Genomic DNA, 14,216 nt, shown 5'->3' with positions numbered 1-14,216 from the left:
TATCTCACAGGAGTGAGGGCTCTTTCTGTGGAGTCTTTCCACCTACTGCTCCCAGAGAGGCAGAGATAACACAGGTGTGCTGGGGTGGGCCCTGCTTGTTCTGATGCTTTAAGACAGTCATAGCAGGAGCTTGCCATCCAGAGATGGCTGGTGCCAAAAGGACCAAAGTCCATGCAGAATGGAGAAAAAGTTTTAAATACAAAGCTCAACAAAAAGGAGAAGTATTCAGAAGGACATTATCATGCAGAAAGCAGAAGGGGCTCCTTGTGTGTACACTTGGCTCTGCTGGTTTATGTTGAAACCTGGAGGAATCTGGTTCGCAGAGGAGCTGCTGCCAGCTCCCTGCCCAGGCTTGAGCCTCAGAGAGGCCAAAAGCAAACAAGGGCCTTTGGAGGTGCTTGGGAAGTCACCATGCTGTGCCAGTGTGAGCACCCAGTGCCTCTGAGAGGGCAGCAGTGATAACCCAAAGTTCCTGCTGCCAGGGCCCCATGGGGCTCCAATGCAACACAACTGGCCCCAGCTGGATTGCCTTCATCCTGTTGCAGCCCAGGTTATCACCACGGCTGTAAAGATAAAACCACTTACCTGAGGCTGCCATAACTGTATCTCACTCTTCCCTCTCCCTTCTCTAACAACACCATTGCAGCAATGGGGCTGGGACTAAGGAACAGTGACCACCCTCAAAAAAGGGTCTCCTGCTGTGTCCTGACTCTGTTCCCCTATTACATTTTACTCTTGCTCACTCACGTTAGCAGGACTGGTCTAGGTAGGGCTCCTTTATTTCCTCTCTCTGTTATACCAGCCTCCCTGTTGGTGTTTTAGCCCATAGGGAAGCCACAATGTGTACAGCTTGCAAAGACAAGGTTCCTCGCTGCGAGCGCTGCAGCAGATGGCTGATGTGAAGTGCAGTGCCAGCTCCTGCAGTATTGTTGAATTGCCCTTTGAAAGACATTGTTCTTTGGTTGAAAAGGATCTGGTTTTACTTTTTGATCCTTTTCAATCAGACAGCGTGTGACTGGGCTCGTTCTTGATATTATCTGCTGCTTCAGGTCTCTGTCAAGCATACAAGAAGCAAGAGGTGCCAGCTGTCCAGCCAGCTCCCCCAGTAACACCTTTCTGATGCCATCTTCTCCCAGTAGCATGCCTTTTTTTTTTTTTTTTCAGCTGGTGATTTTGGAGCTGCTTTCCAAAACCCAGGCCTCACCATTTTGAGACAAGCAGGAACATGAGAATTTCAGGTTTTGCCCTTTAAAACAAAGTTAGAGCTAGAGCAGAGTGGGGGTCCCCAGGTGTGAATTTCTCAGTGTTTAGAAAAAGTTTAAAACCAGAAAAGTTCCTGGGAATAAGTAAGGCATGGATTGTGCTGTGGGAATGGGTGATCTGCTCAGCTTTCTTCCTGCCCTTTTTTCTCCCATCTGAGTGCTCTGGTGTCCCTGGTCAAACTCCATGGAACTCTTCTTGGCCACCAAGCCCCCTAGTTCCTGCTGGTTTCAGGGTATCCCAAGCTGCTGCCTTCCTCTCGCCCAGCCCCAGGGTAGTGCCTCCCATTATTTTCTGGGATGGTGGCAACACCCTGCCCTTTTCCCCCGTCTGGTGCTTCTTGCACCCACACACCCACCTCCGCCTTTCCTCCCCGCAGGGTGTTGCTGGGCAGAGCTCAGCCGTGGGACATTGCTGTGCTGCAATATATTAATGGCAGAACTGACTAACAACACGGGTGGGGAATGATGGTTTGAGGCTGGTGATTGCTGGCCAGGTCCAAGTACTTTTATTCCAGCCTTTATTATTATTAATTTTCACCCAATCCAGAAAGGTGCTGTCCGCAGAGGCCTCTACCGTTCCTTTTGCTTCTGCAGCATGTTTAAAAGGTTAGTTTCCTTTTGAGCAGAGAAATGCCCCCAAATATATGGCCTCCCACATACAAGCATTTATGGAGGAAGTTAAATTCTCTAATTGCTTGGCTGGATCAAGACCAGGCTGCCAGCCCTGTACTGGGCTGAGCAGCAGAACAATGCACAACCCTTGTGTCCTTAAGCGCCAGCCAAGCCTTATCAGCCCAAGTAGGGGCTAATAAAGCAGCTTTCAAAATGAATCAGCAGACTTAAGGTTTCTTGTGCAAAATTTCTGTCTGGGAATATTTTTGTGAGAAATGTTTAAAAAAAGGAAAGGAGAGTGACTTCAGCCTTCTGCAGAAAATCCACTCAAAGCGGGGGTTTTTTTTTTGGTTGATTATTCACTGTCATGAGAACACTGCAGTGGGGATGGTAGGTATGAGCATGGCGCAGCATCATGCCTTGCTCCTTGAAATAGCTGGGATGTGTGTGTTTTCACTCACACTGTGTGCTGGCATTCCCATCCATCCGGCTCCTGCATCCCGGGGTGCGTGCCAGGAAAGCTGAATGACCTCCCCCTTTGGCTGCACGTAGGTCAACAGTTTTGTTTATGTCACACAAACGAGCCTCAATTTGTTTAAAAAATGGATGCTGTTCCCTTGGAAAGTGTTCCTTCCTATGCTTCATGCAGCTGTCCCAAGGAGGAGCACGGCCTCTCCTCTGCAGTCAGACACAACTATTCCTCTGTATCCTGGGTTAAAACAACTCCTGAAGAGTAACTGGGCAACACATGGAATTTTGTGCAGTTCACTAGCTCGGGTGGATGTGAGATGTTTTATTCTGATTCTACACCATTTCTCCTGTGAACTCCAACTCATGGAGTAAAAGCATGAGAAAAGAAGCTGAAACCCCAAGAAAAAGGGCTGTACCATCTGAGGGAGAGAGCCCCGGTCACGCTGGGTGCAAGCATAAGCAGTAGGTAAAGCAAGCAGAGAAAATGCTTAATGAGGACCATGCCTGCAGTATCTGATACGGGCAGGAAGCTGTGATTAGCTGCACACTGGAGCATTGTGTGGTTTAGTATAGGATCTGACTTCCCAGGTAATGAAATCAGATCCTGAGTTATTTAAAAAATGCACTGCTATTTCCAATTATTTTTCAACTTTGTGTTTGATATGTCAAGTCGGGTTTATTTGGGTAAATTATGCTGTGCTTGGACACCCACGGTGCAGCCCTTGCTGCGTTCCTGGTGCTGCATGGAGGTGCTGGCTGGGAAGGTTTGCACTCCCAGGCATTATCCTCAGGTACCAACACAACTTTTGCTTGGATTTTGCAAAGAGACAAATGTGCCTGTCTATGGTTTGTGGCACATTTCTCACTTAAAACCATCTTCACAAGTTAGACATAAAATGAAATATTCTGCAGCAGTTTATCAACCAGAAAAATAGATTATCCTGGAAAAAATGTAAGGACTTTGAACCATTTCCATAGGAACAAGCAATGAGGGTATTTTGAACAAAGAAATGAGGTGGATTCCTGAGTGAGACACTCCCAGGGAATGCCCTGTCCTTGCTCTTCCAGAATGTGCTAAATGGATTTCAGTTTGGTTGTCTCCCCTGATTCCAGCTTCAAAAGGATAGCAAAAAGCACGAGCTTGGGCCATTTACAGCTTGTGTCAAAACTAGAGCTTTAAATTCCAATGGCAAGTCTCCCTGGGATCCAAAGCAAGAGCAGCACTGTAAGGTCTGGCAGAGCACTGTGTTTGCCAGACAGAAGGTTGCTTTTGGCACCAGTTACAGCTTCTGGATACACATATAATACAGCAAGACATATGTATACTTATACAATACAGCAAGACCTCTATGTATAGAGGAAAAAGACGTGTTCTTCCAAGCACAGGGAAATGAAACAAATGCCCCAGACACAACTGCTACATCAAGCAACTGTTGCCTAAATAGGCTTTCAAATGATAAATTTCGATAGAAATTCCAGGACAAGTCTTTTATTTGTCAGCATATTTCTAGAGATTTCTGTCTCTGTCCAATTTGGACTGAACTGCTGCTGTGTGTTCTTGTATTGCTGTCTTCCCCTGGATAACAGAGGTAGGAGGAAAAATAAGCTGAAAAAACTCAGAACAAGTTGTATCAAATGTCCTAGCCAATATTTGTATAATGCAGAACTTTATTGCCTTCCATAGAGCTGCTGAATAAGGAAAATGCAATCCATGACGCAATCCATTGAATTCATGCTTTGACTTGAACAACTTGTCTCAGTTTTTCTTCACTTGGTAGCGATCACGATAAGGAAAGGAGAGGCTTAATGACGACTTCATCAATAGAGAAGAAACACACCTATTGTCTTTTAAAACCCAGCAAACTGAGTGCTGCATAAAGAAAAAAGTGTGTGTGTTTGGAAACCTTGGACACAGGAGGGTGAGTGCTGCTCCTGGCGACCTGGCTGTGACTGCTGAGCCAGGATCGGTGCTGCCAGCTCCATGGCAATGCCATTTATGGTCACTTAGTTATGCAATCCCACGAAGTGATGGTGTTTGCAGCTTCTGAAAAACCAAACCTTGAACTGCTTTGAGCCTCAGCGTCTGTCTCTTTAATGTTACTGGCTGAGGGCTGGATTACCAGATGAGTCTCCCCGTGGTGCTGTGAGGATTAGCATCTGCACAGTGTTTGGAATGTGCCATAACTTATTTTATGGCATTTGTTGTGCATGGCTTTTGTTGCAATGCACAATGCTGTCCTGTGTTTGGATAAGGCTATTATGTGCCCAAAACTTATAAATATTTAAAATCTCCTGATAAATTTATAAAGCTACCCAGGTGTTGTAGCCCATGGCCTAGTTACTCCTTTTCCAAGCCATTGCCCTGACAATTCCCAAGGTTTGACAGCCCCCATGGTACAAAGCCTCAGGGTGCTGCAGCTTTGACAGAAGCCTTGAGAAAAGATGGAGGCATCTTGCTGGCTTTTCACAACATGTTTCTGCTGAGGTGTGATGCATCTTCAAGGACATTTGTGTGGGGTTGGTTGTAGTGCGGGAAAAAAAAAATCTATGCTCCTCAATTATTACTGGCACCACTGAAATCTTTAAAAGTTGATGTTTCTAACTGCACAGATCCTCAGAGAGGTGATAACCAAATCACAATCCACCAGTGGTAGAGAGAAGCCCTTCCACCTGCAAAGACTCAGCCCTGAATGCTTAGCCACAGCTGATTCCTGCTCTAGGAAAACTGTGCAGATGTTGGATTAACATTTGATATTAATTCTGATTCTTGTCCTCTTACGATCAAAGCAAGCTGTTGCTGAACAATGCGTCAAGCAGAGAACACGTACAGTGTCCCAAATGGCTGGGATCTCTCATAAATAGCCCATGATTCGAAGGAATCCAAGAACATATCATCACATGAGACTGTGATAAAGTTGATTACCCCAAAGCAGATCTCAGACTTCATTAGTCACTCCATCATGCGCTGCCTGTCCAATGATGTCAGTGAGGGCCTGTGTCTCCACTCCCCACACCCTTCTGCTTTTGCAAGCCAGGCTTAAACAAACCTTTTCTTAGTGAAACAGCTGCTGGTCGGAGCTGTCACTTCCCCCTGATATTAGGATGCTCCAAAAAACTAATGGCAAGTATCCACTGCAGAGTCCCACAGTCCAAGGCCTGAAAGATGTAATAAATAATCTGTGCTGAGATTAAATTTCCATTAAGGATTATCACTGATTCCAGCAAGAACAGCAGCTGACCTGTAGAGGCCAGCCAACTTTTATTTACCTTTACATTTTAAACTATACTCCTGATTTTTTTTATTCCTGCCCACAAAGCAACTCCCTGTAAATTTGCAGAGCCTAATACCATAGTCTGGTTTGAGAGACATTCTTCAATGTCTTCTTGCTAAAAATAGAGAAACCAAATGCCATTACAATTCATTCCATTTGTCGAGGCTGCATTTTCAAATGCAAAATATTCTGAGCAGTTTATGATAAAGTAGTAAGTGTGTGGCAATGGAAGACCTCTGCTGCTGAATAAACAGGGTTTTTTTAAGCCCAGCTTTTCAGTGAATTATCATGAGGAGGGAGGAAGAGTATTTTTAAAACAGTGGAAGAAATTCAGTGGTGTGTAATTTTTGCAACTGCTTAAAGAGAACAAAAAAAGCAATGACAGTGTTCTTCCTTCCTTATATCTGCATCCGGTGAGAAAAGGAAGAGCCAGGTTGGAAAGATCCTTGTCATACGGACAAATCCAAAGAAAAAGTATCTGCCCTAGAGTGAAATCTCCCTCTCTCTCTGCATATATACATATGGCCACACAAACATCTACCCATATAAATATACACATAAGATATTTCTGCAAGGCATACATTAGTTAATTTGTAATAATATACAGTACAGAGATGGTATTCCAGCAAGTATGAATTCATGGAATAGCTTGTTTTTACTTCTTTTGTCTCCTGATGAAACTTGAAACACATGTTCACTTGTGTTAAAGTGTCTTTCAACTTTATATCAAAGAAAACCCAGTTTTCCAAGCCAAACATGACCCCAAGAACAACTTGATCACAGAGCACGACAGGGGGACTCATCAGCTTTGGAGAACAAGGTGTTGGTGCTGTAGGAGCTGCCTGGCACAGCGATCACTGCCACAGCCAGGTGCCATGCTCATGGCCAGGCAGCTCCCAGACACGGAGCCTCTCGGGCACTGACTACAAACACCCATGAAGGCAATGGGGTGCACATAAAAAGTGCCCCCCCTCTACTGCCCATCAACCAGAAATTATACTCAAACCACAGCTGGGAGGGTCATCTTGGGTGGACAGGAAGGATGGAAGGAAACAGGATCTGTTCCTCAGAGTAGAAATTGTTTTGCTTTTTTCATTCTTTTCCCATAAAGCATTGTTTCCCAATAATTGTGAAAGCAACCAGGGTGCAAACCACCCCAATTCTGTTCAAAAGCCCTGTGAGGTACAGGGAAGGGTGGCTCTATCCAGACCACTAGCATCCCACTGACTCTTCACGGCTCCCAAGCAGCAGCAGCCGCTGCTCCAAGTCTGATGTGGAAAGCTGGGCTTACAGCTCCATGCCAGCACTTTGCCAAATGCTTCACATCCATTTACGTGCTGGAATGTTGCTGCTGGGGCGGAGGGATGGATGGATTGATGAAGTGGCACAAAACCACTTGAGGAAACTGCTGCCCGTGTGTGTGCAGAAAGTGTTGTTGCACAATGTGCCTTTGAGATCAATCTTTTTAATGGAATAACTTACCCTGTTGAAAATTTTAGAGAAACGTTTAAGTTAAAAATTAAGGTCCTGGTATTGACTCCGCGTTTTTCCTGTTTAACTTTTATTCACTTCTTTTGTTACAGAAAAAAAATGGCTGAAGCTTCGACTTTCAGCAAGGCCAGGGCATAAAATGATATTAAAGAGTGTGCATTACTAGGTGTGGAAGTGGAAAGGAACTGAAATTAAAATGCTATAAGTAATCAGATAATCTGGACGTGGAATGGTTGCTACGGAGTCCCAACCCAGGCCAAAGTCAATAGGCAATTAGCATCTATTAAAAGATGAAGTATAGCATGATGGGAGAAAATCCCTTGAAAAAAAAGGCTCAGCTCCTTGTTTCCAGCTGTTTTCCTATGGGCCTGACCAGCCAATGGTAGAGAGCTGCCCCTGGAGGCACAACCTGCCCTGGCTGGGGCAACCTATGGCTTGAGCCTATTTTGCTTTGTAAATAAAATCCCTCTGTTAAATCCACTTTTTATTCAAATCCTTCTTGCTCCTTGGCTCAATAATTTGAGAAAAATAATTTGGGCTGCCCCATGAGATACACCTCATAATGTCAGTGTATTAAATCTGCTCTCTGATTGCTTTGATAATTTTAAAACAGAAGGTGATGCTGGTTGGGGAGCAGTGGAAGCTTAGGCATAACTCTCACTTCACCTCATCTTCAGCTTTGCTTCTTTTCTTATTTTCTTGTGAACAAATATATCTAATATAACTTAGTTGGGCGGAAGGGGCTGCTAGGCCTCTGGAGAGAAACCACAGTGCCAAGGTTTAGTAAAGGCACTAGAGCAAAACCCTTGAAGGAAAATTATTGGAAATCTGTATTCTAATGTTGGGGGTGAGTGGCTATGGTCGTTCGACTAAATTAAGCTATATTGACTGTGTTTTAATGTATTTGTTTTCTCTGACAGACTCACATCTTTCACGGTGACGGCCTTGATGTAAATAGATCCACACACACTTTGCCTGACGTCGGTGGAAAGCCAAGACAGTAAGTGTGTGCAGGAGTGTGAGCAGGTGGGCACAGGCTTCCCTTGGGGCAGGGCCACCTCACTACAGCTTTCAGTGACCTAGGGAGCGTCAGGAGATGTCTCAGTCAACCTGTACAGTGTCAGCATGTAGCTGCTGCGGATGGGGTAGTTCTGTTGACTCTTTGCTGTCATCCAGATGAGTCAGCTGCAAGTCACAGTCTTGTATGTCTGCAGGGAGTGGCACGGAAGGAAATCAATCACAAGAGAGTGGTGGGGGAGAAGGAGATAAACCCCAGAGAATTCAGGCTTTACTTGATTGCTTTTTGAACTGTCTGTTTTCTTTAAATGGTAGATAAAATGGTGTGTATCAGCACGGAAGGTGCTATCCCTCAGCAGCGTGGGAGCACGACCAGCCTCTGCTGCCCCAGGCTGTACTTCACACAGCCCTCCTGATGGCTGCAGCATTTTACAGATGTCCAGAAACTTGAATCCCTCCCAGCCCACAGTGATCAGGCTCTGCTGGCCTCTGCTGCACACGTCCACACTGTGCAGGCCTCAGCACTGCGTTGTCCACCCGTGGCTTCACGCACTCGTGGGCACCCCAGGCAGCGCAGCGCTCCGGAATTCACCCTGAGGGAGCTGCGCTGCCCGGGACGGGGGGCTGTGCTCCTGGTTGTACAGTGGGTTTCAGATGTGTTTGTGCCCTAGCGGGAAGGGGATGGCACCAGGCGAGTTGCAACCCCTGCTTGTGCACCAGTGCCACGGGGCAGCACAGCCGTGCAACGCAGCTTGTGCACTAGTGCCAGGGCCTTGCACCCCCGGCCGTGCCCTCGCTGCCAGGTGAGTCCCGCTCCCCACGGGGTACGGCCAGGTGAGGGTCGGCAGAGCGGGGGCCTCCCAGGGAGAGGAGGGGGGAAGCCCAGCCCGGCCCCCCCGCGGGGCCGGTAAGCGGGGCGCGGAGGCTGATGCAGCCGAGGGCGTTGCCGCTGCCGCTGGATAAAGGCCGAGCGAGGGCGCGGGGCCCGCGCAGAGCCGGGGAGCAGCGCAGCAGCGCGGAGCGGGCGGGACGAGGCAGCGGGGGCGGCGGGACCGCGAGCGAGGCCGGCGCTGAGCTCCGCGCTCCTTCCCCGCAGGCGGGCGGGCGCGGCCGGGCGGGGCGCGGGCGGAGCGGAGCGGATCGCGGCGGAGGAGGAGGAGGAGGAGGAGGCGGAGCGGGGCCTCGCCATGAGCACGCAGGCGCGGGGCCAGGGCGGGCGCAGAGCGACCGATCCCGACGGCGAGATGCCGGCTACCGAGAAGGACCTGGCGGAGGACGCTCCCTGGAAGCGGATCCAGCAGAACACCTTCACCCGCTGGTGCAACGAGCACCTGCGCTGCGTCAACAAGCGCATCGGCAACCTGCAGCACGACCTGAGCGATGGGCTGCGCCTCATCGCCCTGCTGGAGGTGCTCAGCCAGAAGCGAATGTACCGCAAGTACCACCAGCGGCCCACCTTCCGCCAGATGCAGCTGGAGAACGTCTCGGTGGCCCTTGAGTTCCTGGAGCGGGAGAGCATCAAGCTGGTCTCCATCGGTGAGTGCACCCTTGGCAAGTGGGTTTTGGGTTTTTTTTTTTCCTCGTTTTGTGTTTGTTTCCCACGCTGGACCTTCGCCCTGTGGAACGGGGACGAGCTCGGGGCACTGGGTGCCTTGGGGTGCTGCTGGCTGGGCTCCCCAGGGCTGTGGGGTCAGTAGCTGAGGAACTGCTGATGTTTTATGTCCTTTAAGAGCGAACTTAAGGGGTGCAGCGTAGTGTCGGTCTAAAGTTGTGTGTGCAGTGGGGCTGCCCACAGCCCAGCTGTCAGTGCTATCCTATCCTCCCCAGTCTCTTAGTCACTATTTCATACGCGAGGCTTTGCTTTCAGGGTTTTTTTCCTGAAGAATCCCAGTGCCAGAGCACACTTTCTCTCTGTGCAGCCCGTTTCTCCAGGTGCTGGCACATTCAACAGCCCTGGCAGGAGGTGCAGTGAGGACGATGCTTGCCCGAGCCTGTGTCCTGCCGGGATTCCTGGGCTCTGGCAGGGTGCTGGAGCCTGGCTCTCCTGCGGTGAGCTGCTGGGAGCTGCACACTGCCACAGGCGGTACAGGAGTGTGAGGAGATTTTTCTTGCTTGCCAGAGCCCAGTAGATGATGCCAGCGTTCAGGTTAGCATGGATGCTTGCCTAAGTACAGTTGCAGCTTTTGAACAGACTGCACTTTCTCTTTAATCTTTCTACTGTGGTTAAGAATGTACAAGGACCTGTGCTAACTCACGGAGATGGGTGGTTTGAGCTAATGCCTGCCCTGGCTGGGACTAGGTTTTGCTGTCCGTGTCATACTGGAGGGTGCAACTGCTAGATAACCGGTGGTCAGCTCAGGAAATTAAAGCTGTTGGCATGCATGTCAAATTGCAGATGATCCCTCAGGAATGTATGTGGTGACCATTTTGGGAATAGCTCAGGTGTGGCAGAAATGCAGTCTGTAAAGCAGTAATTTGAATGCCTAAGAGATCTCTGGGAAGGAATGTGAATGCATTGTCTAGTACTTTGCCAGATAACACTAATTACTCTGGCCTCGATGAAATGCACAGCTGAATTTGGGTGAGTGCAGCTCTGCTCAGTTGCCTAAAACGCTTGGCCAAGGTGGAAGCTGTTTCCATTCAGAGGCTTTAGCTACAATAATAGGAAAATACAAACTTCTCTAGTTTGGGAGAGACCTGGCCCTCTCTGGCAACGTGGCTGGTGGAGTAGTGGGTGGGTACCTTCTTGTTGCTCTCTACTACATGTAAAAGCAGCTTTGAACAAATAGGGGCTGTTAGGTCCCGAATGGCTAATTATCCTCCTAGGGCAAAGGCAGAAACATACTTGCAGCTGGGAATAGAGCTGGTGCTAATTATTTACTCAGAGATGCACTCCCTTTGCACATAGTGGGGTTCAAGTTGCAGCTGCTGATTCCTGGGCTGAGCTTGTTTTTGCTAACACCAGAGCTCACCTTTCTGCTTCAGCCACTGTAATAGCTCCTTACCAGCCACAATGCTATCATCGGGCCAGCACTGCCCTCCTATTGTATTGTTTTCCCTAGAAAAAAAAGTTGTTGCTCCAGCTGCCTTCCTATTTGTCCCTGGGACTTCCCCAGGGCTGCGGGTTTGGGAGATCAAGGTTAGTACGGTCAGGCCTGGCTTTCAGTGACTTCCTTTCTAGAAACACTGCAGCAGGAGCACAGCTCCCTGGTAGGATTTGACTGAGCTGCAGGGTGGCTGTAATCATTTGACTTGTCTAATTTTTTTTTGTAGTTTACTTGCATTGTGTTGGCTATGAAAAAAACCAGGACAACAACCAAACAAACCCCAAAATGGCACTCCCCCAAAAAAACCCCAACCAACAACTGTAATTGAAGTTTTGGAGAATGAAAGGACTATGGCTGCTGCTGCCTTTGAGTCCCAGCCTCTGTATGAAGGTGTTTACAGCTTCATCTGTGCTGTACCAGCAGAGCCAAGTGGCAGCACAGGAGCCCTACTATACATGCAGTCCTGGATAAACCAAGCTGCTCCTGAAAAAACATCCTGAACTCACTTTCCAAAAAAGATGTTCAAAGCAAGCCTTGCAAGGTTCTGCTTGGTGTAAGGGGCTGAAGCACTCGCTTCCTCTCCTGCAGGTACACTGCTGGCTGGGATCACTGCTGCCCTGAGTGTGTTTCTCCCTGCAGGTTCTGAAGAACTTGGGGCTTTCTTTTTGTTTCTAGTTTTCAGTCTCTTCCTTCATTGCTGAACAAAAGCAAGGCCTTTAGGGGGTCTGGAGGTGTACACCAGTAAAGGCTTTTAGGTAGAGAACTTTTATGACCAGGTTGGTGTTTAGAGCCTGAGGTGTTAGGGCCAGCTCTGAGCCAAATCAGCCAGGAAAACCTGACAGCTGTGATTGCTGGGTTTCTGGCATTAATAATGCCATCAGACCTCTGCTAAGTGGATGCAGTGCCTGTTCCAGTTATTGTTTAACTTCCAGAAACATTTTGGAAGCTGTGTATTATGGCTCAGCTACTGCTACTATGCTACAACCACATTTTTAAACTTATTCAGTAGCAAGCTTTTGGGATTAATTTTTTGTCCGTTTAAAATAAGTCTGCCTATACATAGAGAATTGGTTACATTTAGTGTTTGACCACAACCCTTTTTGGTTGCAGGTAGGAGTCCAACCTCGCCGGCTGTTACCACTTGTTTATAGTCAGAGTCTTCTGGTAGTATCAGGATGCTTTTCTTCTAGGCATGCAGTGCCTTTACTTTGGTGCAGATTCGACTGCATGTGTGGTCTACTGTAAAAATGACCATAAAACACATCTATGCATATGTTATCCAGCAAAGATGAGACTGAAAGCTCAGAAAAAGCTGCTGTGAGGGCAGGTGACTTCACAGAGGGTTCTGCTCAACACAAGGTAGCTGCAGTGCTACTCAAGTGTTAACAACTGTTAAGTCTAGCTTTTTTTTGTCTGCTAGACTGAGATAATTGCAGATTCCTGGGTGCTGAATGGCACGCAGCATGGCAGGCACTGTGGAGTAGGATGCCAGGAATGTAGAGCACAAGGGCTTTGCTCTTGGCCGAAGGAGTTGGTTGACTCCACAGATTACTTTGTACGGGAGCCACATTGTGCCTTGGTGAAAGCTGTAGCAAGTAGCAGAGAACGGGTGGGGGGGCTGGGGTGAAGCTAATTTGGCACTGAGATTGCCCCTAGAAAGCCTAATAATGGGGAATAAGAGTCAACTGATTTAGCTTAGAAGAGGTCAGTGTGTGCAGCCTGGCAGGTGGTTTTGGGCTGTGACCTGCCAAGCACCCAAGCTTGCAGCTGGCAGGTCCTAGGTGTGTGCCCTGGTGCTGTTTGGTGTCTGCTCCTGGCAGCCCCGTGTTGCTGGCAGGGGCAGGACAGGTGCTGAGCAGCAGGCTTCTTTGTTTGGTAAGACTGCAACCTTAGGATGCAGCAATCAGATTGATCAAACCATGTAGTTTCTTTCTCTTTGTCAGGTTGTGCTTTTACTGGATAAGTGAGCTGATCTGGCTTGCCTCCCAGCTGCAGGGTGTCACTGGGATCCAGTGCCAGCCTTGACTACAGTTGTGTGGTTGGTTTTAATGTTTGGGGGTCCCAAATCCCACTGTGGTTCCTGAAGGGAATTGAGCCATGCTGGAGGGAGATGGGTGAGGAGAGAATGAGGTTAGAATCATGATCTATTGGTCCTTGCCTCTTGGATGTCTTGGTGGTCTTGGGATATCCCAGCTGTAGAACTTCTGGAAGGACTGTCTCTTTCTGACCTGTGCATCAGGTGGTTTTTTTTTAATGACAGACTTGGTGTGTGCACTGTGCTCTGTAGTGCAGACCTCCAGCATGCTCTAAAGATGAAAGTATCTGGATCTGTGAGTCCTTTGAGTCCTGCTTTGAAATCTCATTTTAAGAAAGCAGTTGAAAACCAACTTTCGTCCCTAGGCTGTTGATAAACTTGCTGAAGGATGACAAAACAAATTTTACATTTTAGAGCAAAATCAATATTTTCTAAAACTCACTAATTGTATTGTCTTGTAACATCCAGAGCTAGGTGCTTGAAACCTGAACAAAGGAGAATGTGTTTGTAGACTGCCTACACTAGAGTTTCTCTCTGTCTGACTCTAGGTGCTATTAACACATCATAAGGAGGTAGTCAAAATACACTTGCATTGTGTCTGCCACTTACCTGGGGCTTCCCTGGAGCCAGTTTTCTGGAAAATATCCAGTGTGTCTTGGAAGCAGGTTTCTGCTTCTTGGAAATGTGACACTTAATCCTTCCACTTGAAAATTATTTTTGATATGCTGGCTGTGGGCCTCACTGCTGGAGACTGGAGGTGGCTTTGGTTTCTCAGAGTGGCTGGTCTCCTCAGGACCTTCTGTTTCAACAGTTGGGCTGCTGGTCTAAAGAAAAAGTGGTTTTGCATGAGCTATTTGCTCCAAGTTACAGGAAACTTTAAGGTAGCTTACACAGACTGTTCTTGCATTCTTTTACATATGAGTGGAAACTTGTAAAGTGATCAAACTTCAGTAAAATTACTTGAGACCAGTTAGACTAATGTGCTAAACAGCTTTTTTGGTTAACACAC

The 14,216-nt window shown here is 47.8% G+C and overlaps 1 protein-coding gene across 3 annotated transcripts in view; it reads left to right on the top strand.

The window, feature by feature from the left end:
- Nucleotides 1-9,275: 9,275 nt before the first annotated feature.
- Nucleotides 9,276-14,216, top strand: part of FLNB (filamin B) — a 70,186-nt gene continuing 65,245 nt past the window's right edge. Inside the window, exon 1 of one of the 3 annotated variants that reach the window (XM_051627337.1) lies at nucleotides 9,276-9,661. In XM_051627337.1, coding sequence (XP_051483297.1) covers nucleotides 9,313-9,661 — 349 coding nt within the window. In that variant the 5' untranslated portion in view covers nucleotides 9,276-9,312. The remainder of the gene's footprint in view (nucleotides 9,662-14,216) is intronic. The other 2 variants (XM_051627335.1, XM_051627336.1) reach the window with 2 other exon arrangements.

Source organism: Apus apus, chromosome 9 (genome assembly GCF_020740795.1).
Source record: "Apus apus isolate bApuApu2 chromosome 9, bApuApu2.pri.cur, whole genome shotgun sequence".
Taxonomy (NCBI): domain Eukaryota; kingdom Metazoa; phylum Chordata; class Aves; order Apodiformes; family Apodidae; genus Apus; species Apus apus.
Note: the sequence above shows the minus strand (reverse complement) of the source record. Positions and strands in the feature narration are given on the sequence as shown.